The sequence below is a fragment of the Gavialis gangeticus genome, unplaced genomic scaffold (genome assembly GCF_001723915.1).
Source record: "Gavialis gangeticus isolate Ggan-Ray unplaced genomic scaffold, GavGan_comp1, whole genome shotgun sequence".
NCBI lineage: Eukaryota > Metazoa > Chordata > Crocodylia > Gavialidae > Gavialis > Gavialis gangeticus.
Genome location: NW_017728996.1, coordinates 18,845,382 through 18,855,283, shown reverse-complemented (window position 1 = coordinate 18,855,283; position 9,902 = coordinate 18,845,382). Strand labels below are relative to the sequence as shown.

Sequence of the window (9,902 nt, the reverse complement as noted above, 5' to 3'; positions counted from 1 at the left end):
TTTTAGCTAGGAGACGTTCCTGTATGCTTTTGGTGAGCCATGGGGGCTTTTGTGCCCTCTTGCCCCCTTTGATCCATGTTGGGATTATCTCCCTTTGGGCTTGGAGGATCGTCTCCTTAAGGAGCGACCACTCTTCTTGGACACCCGACTCCCCGTCCCTCTGGGACCTCAGTGCCTCCCCGAATATTCTCCTTACCTCTTTGAAGACTGCCCTCCTGAAGTCCAGGGCTGCTGCCTTGCTGCATGCCTTTGCCACCTTGTGCTGGATAGTGAATTCCAGCAGGCAATGATCACTGTCACCCAGGTGGTTGAGCACCCGCAGCCCCCTCACCAGGTCGTTGCCCATGGCCAGCACCAGGTCCAACAAGGCGTCTCCCCTGGTGGGGCTGTGCACCTCCTGGGTTAGATGGAGGTCCTGTATTTCAGCTAGGAACCTAAGTGAGCGGTCAGACCTGGCTGACTGCTCTTCCCAGCAGATGTCTGGAAAGTTGAAGCCACCCATGATGACCACGTCCTTTGACCTAACTACCTCTGTGAGCTGACTTAAGAATTCCTGGTCTAGCTCTTCCCCTTAAATGCCTTTAAATCCTCTTTTGCACCGCTTTAATGGCATTGCTGTTTGCATGAGTTTGCATATTTGGCAGTGTATTGCGCTTTAATTCCAACCCCTGTAGCAAATTCAGTGGCATAATGCACCTTAAATTACTTTGAGGTGCAGCAAACTAAAACACCTCCGAGGAGTTTTAGTTTGCTACCTTACAGCTGTGGAGGGAATCACCAGGCACCATGTGGCTTAGGGGCTCTGCAGGCAGCCCAGCAGCAGCCCGGGAAGGCAGGCTGCACTGAAGGAAAAAAAAAAGGCAGTGAGCCTGATCTTTTTTTTCCCCCCATCCTGGAGCCTGACAGCCTGCCTGAGCTATACGGAGCCCGGCGCTTCCCCCTGCAGCCGCAGTGCCCCCCGGGACCACCTGAGCCAGGTGCCTGCAGGCAGATGTTGCCTGGAGGGTGGAGGCCACTGCTGCTGCGGAGAGAAGCACCAGCTTCTCCCCCCCGAACCCCCCTCCTGCAGCTCACTGGATTGCTTGGCCAGCCAGCAGCTTGCCCTCCCCTCCCCTCCCCTCCACTTCAATTTAGGGAGAATTAAACCCCTGTGTCATCTACAAATGCCCTAGGATACTCAGAAAAAATCATCTTGTCCCATGACACCCACTACCAATGGACTCTGCAGTGGTATAAGCAGTGCACTTACATGACTGCTTTTACTTATGGCATTTTACAGGGTGGTTTTGGTCCTTCAGGTTTTGTTTCTTGTCACGGTCGGTGAGGGGCAAGTAGCAATCTGGGGGATTCCTTTGGTTAACAATTACCTGCAAGCACAGAGGCTTGGACACAATGGCCCAGGAGACCTTGCCAGTTGTATGTTCTTATGAAGAATTTGCTTCCGTCATTGTGGGTATGGTTAACACTGCCTTACAGGCACTGCGGAGACCTGTACCCATCAGTGAGCCTTTTATTGACAAGGACTGGAACGTCAGGAAGATCCAAGCATTTATACAAATAAAAACAATACTGATTTGAAAACAGAATTTGCAGAACATTTTGATTTCTCCAAGCAAGAGACGCGTTCCAAAGAGCATGTACTGAGAAGGCTTGGGTGGAGAGCTTCTTCTTTTCCTCCTCTGAAGTTTTCAAGGATGTGGGATCATGGAAGAGATAGTGCAGGAAGTACTTTTCCTGAACATTGGCCAAATCCCACTCGGTAACCATTCCCCTGGCAGTAACCTAGAATGGGGAGAGGACAAGCATCACAAGGTGGGCTTCAGGGCCCTACTAGAAAGAAAAATATGAATATGAAATGCAATGCAAAGGTGGAGGGACTGAAGTGAGTGGAAACACCCTGAAGTAGGGCTCCCTTCTCAGATATTCTTCATGGGCCCGCTACAAATCTAATTGGCCCAGAGCTATCCGTTGACTTCAGTCGGCTTTGCATCAAGCTCAAGACACTCTGGCCACATCAACTGAAGACGCTTACTGTGCAACAGCTTGTTACTATTGTGCAGTAGCTTGTTAGTACTGTGCAGTAGCATCGCAGGGTATAAACCATGATGTGATGCTACTGCGTAGTAGTAACAAGATACTGCATAGTAGTAACGAGCTACTGAGTTGGTCTAGAATCAGGATGCAATATGTTGAATGGCAAACACATTTGCATTATGTGTTTAATGAACAACCCAGAAATTTGTCTGAACCAGAACTAGACCTGAGCCATAAAGCTTGACTTGAGATCCAAACCTCTTAGGTTTAACATGCCCTGAATGTTGGGTCAGCCTATTAGGGAGACAGAGAAAGGAGGCAAACTAGTTAGCTGGGTTTGAATCTCCTGCTGAGTTTGTAGGCTTTCAGATCTGGCTTATGGACTGGGCCCACTTCCAATTTAGATGTTGCCATATTGAATGACCGCACATTAAGTTGGTTATTGCCTTCTTAGTCTTTAAATAGTGACTATGCAGCATAAATGACCAATACATTGTAGAGAAAAATGTCTAGAAAAGTTCAATTAGCTTGAAAAAAACAAGCATAAATGTTAACACAGCACTATGCAAGTGCAGTGAGCAAGAGCACGGAGCAAGCAGCAGATGCAGGATTTATGTTTTTAAGCCTAAACATCATACATCTAAGTGACAAGTGAAATAGCTGGCTGGTCCAGCCCTGCAATTAATAAAGCAGTGCTGGACTCTTTTCAGCAGCATCAGGTTTGCACTTCAGATGCTGCCTCCTTCATACTCATAAAGGAGAAGGTTATAATGACAAACCCAAAGGGCCAGAATCTCAATGTGTGTAATGAAAATAAAGAAACAGAAATAAATCAGCAGTGTTTCAGTAACACCAGCTGAGGATCTGGCTCAAAGCATCCATTAATCCCCCATTAGATGAACAGACAGTCAAAGTCTACTGAGTGCTGCCAAGGTTACTGGCTGCTGATTCCACCTTTAACTGCAGAACGCTTCCCCCTCGGCTCTCTTGCATGACGTGGGATCTGGCGTTCTGATCCATGGTACTAAGTTACCGTTTCTTCCCTGCTCCTGGACAACGTGGGTACCTCCACCCCCCCGGTCAGTGATGCTGCATCCTTCTGGGTGCTGTTCCCACAGACAGCAATCCCGCAGCTGAGGTTACAGAGAAAACTGGAAAGGACACTCAGCTGGAGGCACTCCACCCCATGTGTCGCAGGCACGTCTGAAAAAGCTATTCTGAGAGGAGGAGATGGAAAGAATTACTGGAGATCTTTGTGGATAACATGTGACGAAGGGAAAAGCATCAGTAGTATAATGCATCCTTAAGAATAATTTATTGAAAGGGTTGATTTCATAACTATAGCATATATTCTTCCAAAATAATGGAAGGGCCATATGCAAACAAAAGCTACAGAAGCTTCAGTGATTCATCTAACACGGGAGTTATTCATTAACAAATAGATGTAGTAGGTTTTTCCCGCATCACTTAGACCTTCTTTCTAGGAGTCCATCTTCATTATATTGTTAGCTTGAGGTACAACCCAATGTTATTCCACCCCGACTCTTGCCATTCCTGTGGATCTTGCATGAACTAAATGGTGTTTTAAACTTAAACTAGCTGAGCAGTTGCAAAACTGGGCAGCAACTCAGGCGCTGTTGATGCTCACACCAGAAATGCAGTGGGGATACTACTGCAGGCTGCGGCCCAAGTTCACTCACCTCATCAGTTGTTACTTCAATCACTTTGGGTATCTCAAGTGTTTCATGGTGTAGCTGTTCTCATTTGGTCTAAGGTGGCAGATCTCTCAAATGCACAGTGACAGTGGGGCAAAAAACACCTTTCCCTGATCTTGGGCTGTGCTGGGGGATGGAGAGTCCCCTAGTGTCACTTACTGTACAGATACACAGCATGATTCATATGGACTAATTTATCTAGGATTTTACTCCATAATAAGGAATAGGCATATGACAAGCTCGCCTAAGGTGTCTGCCTGCAGCGGGAGCTATTGCTTGGCTCTTAGGTGGCAGGACAGCAGTTTGCACTGAACAAACAACTACTTGGGGATGAAGCCGACTAGAGGAGTAGCTGCACATAGCCTGTGTAGTAACTCTCCCTTATAGTAAAGAGACTGACACATTTTTCAGGAGGAAAATCGACTCTGGATTGGTGTGATTTATTGCATGGTGTTATGTGTCCACACCCACAGACAATCTCAGTGGCTCAACTAAGTTGTGATAGCCGCCCTGGGCTCCCCTATGGGCCATCACCTCCCCCGCCATGCTTGGAGGACAACCCTGTGACTGTCAATCGCAGTGCTGCAGTGCACTGAAGGAATTCTCCCCTGGTTGTCTACAGGGATTTTGGATTTTAGACTCGCTGCATTTCACTTTAGCCCTTCCACACAGCAGAGATGGGCTGGACTGGAGCTAAGGATTTCACTCACTGTATCTAAAGAAAAAGATTCTGCAGCACAGAGTTCTTGTGGCTCCTAGCGACAGTCTGCATATGTACATATGCATATACATGTGCACATGTACACCCCCCAAAGCACAAGGTGTTACTGTTGTATACAGGTGCTAAAATCAAAGAGTCATACAAAAAATAGGGTTGGAAAGGACCTCAGGAGGTCATACTGTCCAATCCCCTGCTCAAAGCAGAACCAGCCCCAACTAGATCATCCCAGCCAGAGCCTTGTCTAGCCGGGTTTTGAAAACCTCCATGGATGGAGAGTCCACAATCTCTCTGGGTAACCTGTTCCAGTGTTTGACTACCCTCCTAGTTAGAAATTTTTTCCTAATATCTAACCTAAACTTCCCCTGCTGCAACTTCAGACCATTGCTCCTTGATCTGTCATCTGCCACCGGTGAGAACAGTCCAGCTCCATCCTCTTTTGAAACCCCTGCAGGTAGTTGAAGGCTGCTATCAAATCCTCCCTCAGTCTTCTCTTCTCTAAACTAAATAATCCCAGTTGCCTCAGCCTCTCCTTATAAGTCCCCAGCCCCTTAATCATTTTCATTGCCCTCTGCTGAACTCTCCAATTTGTCCACAGCCTTTCTGTAGTGGGGGGCTCAAAACTGGACAAAGTGCTCCAGATGTGGCCTCACCAGTGCCAAGTAGAGAGTAAGAGTCACTCCCCTCGATCTGCTGGCAATGTTCTTACTAATCCAGCCCAGTATGCCCTTAGGGTTCTTGGCAACAAGGGCACACTGCTGGCTCATATTCAACATATTGTCCACCGTAACCCCCAGTTTTGACCAGGTCCTTTTCTGCAGAGCTGCAGCTTAGCCAGTTGGTCGCCCATTGAGCTTGTGACAGAGATGGTGACTGTTCAACTAAACTATTGTACATATCTAACCTGACTGGACCGTGGTAGATGCTTCCCTCATTCTTCAATATTAGAAGCTCTGTTAAGACTTCAAAGAGCATCTTCAGTTCTTGACTTTTCCAAGGGGCCCTTTAGAAAGAAATAAGTGCTAAAGGTTTTCATTCCCCCTCAGTTCCACCCACAGTTACTAGCTCTAGTGACTCTGCATCGTGTCACAACTCCTGAATCAATACTTCATCTATCTTGCAATTGTGCATATCAAAGTGGTGCACTCTCCCTGATGTAGCAGAATCAATGCTTGCAAGAACTCCTATTGTACAGGGACAGATGGGGATAGGGAAACATTTGCCTCTCCCTGGACGCATCTACATGAGATGTTTACTTCAGAGCTGACTAAGTAGCTGCACCGTAAAGCCTTAGCATCTACATGTGTGGCTCTATTAAGCCACTGTAAACTAATTAATTCCTCTGTATGTTAGTACTTGTAAACACAAGTACTATGCTATGGTGGCATTCTTTACTGCACAGCAACACGTGTGTAAATGCTGATGGGCCTGGCTAAGGCACAAGGGTGCTTCAGTATGGGGGCAGCTTACTGGTTAGCCCTGCACTGGAGCATCCTCATGCCCCAGCCAGCCCCTGTGCAGCACGATGAGCCAGGTCGGAGCAGCTCCAGGCTGGCAGGCTGACCCCCTGCCAGCTGGGGCTGTTCGGACCTGGCTCAACATACTGCAGTCCTGTGCACACATTCAAGCGGCATGCCCAGGAGCAACAAACTCTGGCACAATATGCTCCATGCCAATAGCATGTGTAGATGTACCACCTGAGAACTAAACAGTGAAAAACTTAGCATAATAAAATGATCAAGTCTAAAACACAGTGCAACCTGGGGCATTAAAAAGGAGACAGCTGGCCTTAGCTTAGTCGGACTGGAATGAGATGCAAATAGAAAGAATTAATGAGATGAATGTCACACTGACCAATTACTAGCCAAATTTCTGAGAAACTTGCTTAGAAAGAACATGCTGCCTCTGAATTTTGCACCTGGCCAAGCTTCTGATCAGGAAAAACTATTTTATTGTACTGACTGTCAGTGAAGTTAAGCGAGGTGCTCCCTGCCGAATACTGAGCACAATAATCCAGTAGGGCCTGCTGAGCACTCGCTGTTAAAACACTTACTCTGGGGGCTAGAAACCAATTCAACTGTCAACTAGCAGGGCAGGTCTGGGTAACATGAAAAAGGAAAGCTAACTGAGGGTTGGAAAATGCAGGGTTACCTTTGCTGAACTTCCCGAGGAGCTGTTCTGCTTGGCCCACAAATGTTCCCCCTGGCTGCTTCTTTCAGTGCTACAGCATTGCAAGGGCCCAGTTCTCTTCTGGGCCAGCTGAGCATGCATATCTCCTCCTCCAGATATGAACTGCAGCCTGATGGCCCAGGGGATAGGGGGAGGGAAAAGTCTGAGAATACTGATACCATAATCCTGGAGCAGCTAGCCCGCCCTGAAGTCCATGCTGTTGTGGCTTCACTGATGCTGAGCTACTTCAGTAAACTACACACACTGCCTTCACCTCAGATTCCAGTATTGATGCACCCTGAGAATAAATTAGTCCTCTCCGTTGTCTCTCAGACTGGTCTGGGTGCTCCCACTACCTACCGGCCCTACAACAGGAATCCTAAATATGAATAACATCCAAACTCCAGCCTGTTTACACATTGCTAATACACAACATCTTACTCAACCAAGCTGCTTTGAAGAGTTTCTATTAGTCTTTACCAGGCTTCATTGCCTATTTTCTTTTCACTGCTGGCTGATTATTTTAGTACCATTTTGTTATCCTTGCTGACAAATATAATTTAGTGCAGTCCTAAGGTGTTGCATAGTTAAATAACAGGCTTTGTTCTCCTAGCAGCCAGCCAGCACTACAAGCCCCAAGGAAAGAGTCAGGGAGCTACACACATCTCTTGAAATGGGCTGCAGTGCAGCTCAGCAAATCAAACCTTGCCATGCTGGCTGCCCTGGGCAGCGCTTCTTAGGAACAACAGATTCCTCTTGGGTTTTCTCTCTGTGGGCCAGGTCTCTCTACAACAGCTCCAGGAGAAAAGGGGGAGGTGGAAAATTAAAACAACAGGAGGAAGCAATACATTATTGGTTGGGGGCTTGGTAAGACCCTGCCTAGTTCTGCCTTGGGACAGGGTGTAATAATAGTGCTGCATTCGAATCTCGAGTGTGCTTAATGCTTTGGTTCTCCAAGAAGTCGCTAAACAGGCAGTGAATGGATGTTATCTCAGGAGTCCACTCGTGTATGTTCCCTCTTTCCTTTCATGTACACCGTCAGCTGGGCCTTACAACGGGGTGGTAGGTCTTGCTCTATGATCACTGCAGAATCATGCACACTTTAAACCGTGCAGGGCTAGATCATTAACTTCCCTGCATGCACACTTGTTCATCAACAATGTTATCTTTTTACTTTTTCATTTCATTGGGTTATAGGTAGGGACCTACCGAAGTTGCGGCAAAAGCGAGCTGTACAGCAGCCCCTTGAATCTTCCTCGTTTCATCGCGCACCCCCTCCGCCCCTGATTGGCAGAGGGGCCCACTTGCCACTGATTGGCTGGGAGGCAAAAAACACGGTTTTAAATATGCCATGGTTTTTGCCTTCCGGCCAATCAGCAGCAAGTGGCGGGGCCACCAGGGCTGATTTGCTAATCAGCAGTGGGAGGCAAAAACTGTGACATATTTAAACCCACAGTTTTTGCCTCCCAGCCAATCCGCAGCAAGTGGCAGGGCCGCCAGGGCCCCTCTGCCAATCAGGGGTGGGGTGGGGGTGCACAGTGAAATGAGCAAGATTAAAGGAGACACTGCGCAATGCACTTCTGCCATGATTGTGGTAGGTCCTTACTTATAGCCACTGCTGATGCACAATCTGTGAGTTAAGAGCCTGCAGGCCAGAGGAGTAGTGTGGGCCAGCCCATAGCCCAGATCAGTCCACAAGCCAGATTCAGTAGGAGGTCAGCACATGGGGTCAGTCTGTGGGTGCGACTCCGCGTGCTGGCCTGTCCCCATGTACCGAATCCAGCTGCAGAGCGGCCCTGTGCACTGGCCAGGCCCCGTGCACAAGATTTATCCACTGCCACTGCTTCCCCACCACCACATTTTTGGAGCTGTAGGGAGCCCCGCAGACTGGATGACCTGGCCTTCCGAGCTGGAAGTTGAGCACCACTTTTCAAGCCTAAATGACCTGAGAGGCTAAGGACCACTGAGAGGCTAAAGGGCCTGAACCTGTTCAGCCTCCACAAGAAAAGGCTGAGAGGTGATCTGGTGGCCATTTACAAACTCACCAGGGGGGACCAATGGGAACTGGGGGAGGCTCTGTTCCCCCGGGCACCACTCAGGGTTACTAGGAATAATGGCCACAAATTGTTAGAGAGAAGGTTCAGGCTGGACATCAGGAGACATTACTTACAGGTAGGGCTGCCAGGCTCTGGAGTGGGCTCCCAGGTGAGGTGGTCCTTTCTCCTACCTTGGGGGTCTTCAAGAGGAGGCTGGACAGACACGATCCCAGCACCTGTTCCTACCCGGGGCAGGGGTTGGACCTGATGATCTGTTTAGGACCCTTCCGACCCTAAGCACTATGATAGTATGATATTATGATCTAAAGAGGTAAATTCTTATTAAGCATAAAGGGTAGTCTGGGTCACATCCAGATAGCTGTTCTTAGGAAGAGCTGTTCTTTAGTCCATGATCAGACGATGGTGCCACTAACAGAGTAAATTGGAATTCATCAATATAATCAAGGCTATCAGGATCTGGCCTATAGCCCAGCTGCTAGAGCAGGGTGCTGTTATCCAGAATTTGTAGATTCGGTTCACAAATTACTCACAGATGTATTATGTGACCTTTCACAAAGAATCTTCCCTCCTTTGATTCAGTTTTCCAGGGGGTAAAATGGGGTTAAAAGCTATGTTAAAATAGTGTTATGAGGCTTGGTCATGAATACCATTTTTGCAGAGTGTCACACAAAAGACCCTACAGTGCCACACTGTGGCACCATCAACCAGGTTTGCAGAGCTGTCTGGGGAATTATTTTATTTTCTTTGAAAATTTATGATGAAAATATTGTAATTGATACTGTTTGCCATTTTGGGATTGTTTTCTTTAAAAAAAAAATCCCCAAAGGCAAACATTTCTCAGTTTTTCAGTGAAAATTTTGACACAAAACAGCTTTTTCATACAAAATTTCCATTTGTTTAAACTCTTTTCACCCAGCACAACATTAGGAGGAACAAATAATGCCCACCTCCCTTCTCAGTGAGCTATTATCATGTTTCATTAAAACCCAATAGTTATACAAAAACTTCCATCCACAGACCATCGCATTTCATAAACCCCAATGCAGAAAGTCTTAGGATCCCTGCAAGAGAAGTACCACCTACAATAAGCACTTGAAGAAACTGAAGATGAACCCAGATACTGAAGATGAGATACTCCAGTTCTGAAAATCAGGCCACTGATTGAATGCACAAGCATTCACATTTTAATTCTCTGATCCAGCTGACTAG

General features: G+C 47.3%; 1 protein-coding gene across 1 annotated transcript in view; it reads right to left on the bottom strand.

Moving 5' to 3' along the window:
* Positions 1–1,492: 1,492 nt before the first annotated feature.
* FAH (fumarylacetoacetate hydrolase) overlaps positions 1,493–9,902 on the bottom strand; it is a 40,358-nt gene continuing 31,948 nt past the window's right edge. Inside the window, exon 14 of the mRNA XM_019504097.1 lies at positions 1,493–1,782. Within this exon, the coding sequence (XP_019359642.1) occupies positions 1,703–1,782 (80 nt within the window). The 3' untranslated portion in view covers positions 1,493–1,702. The remainder of the gene's footprint in view (positions 1,783–9,902) is intronic.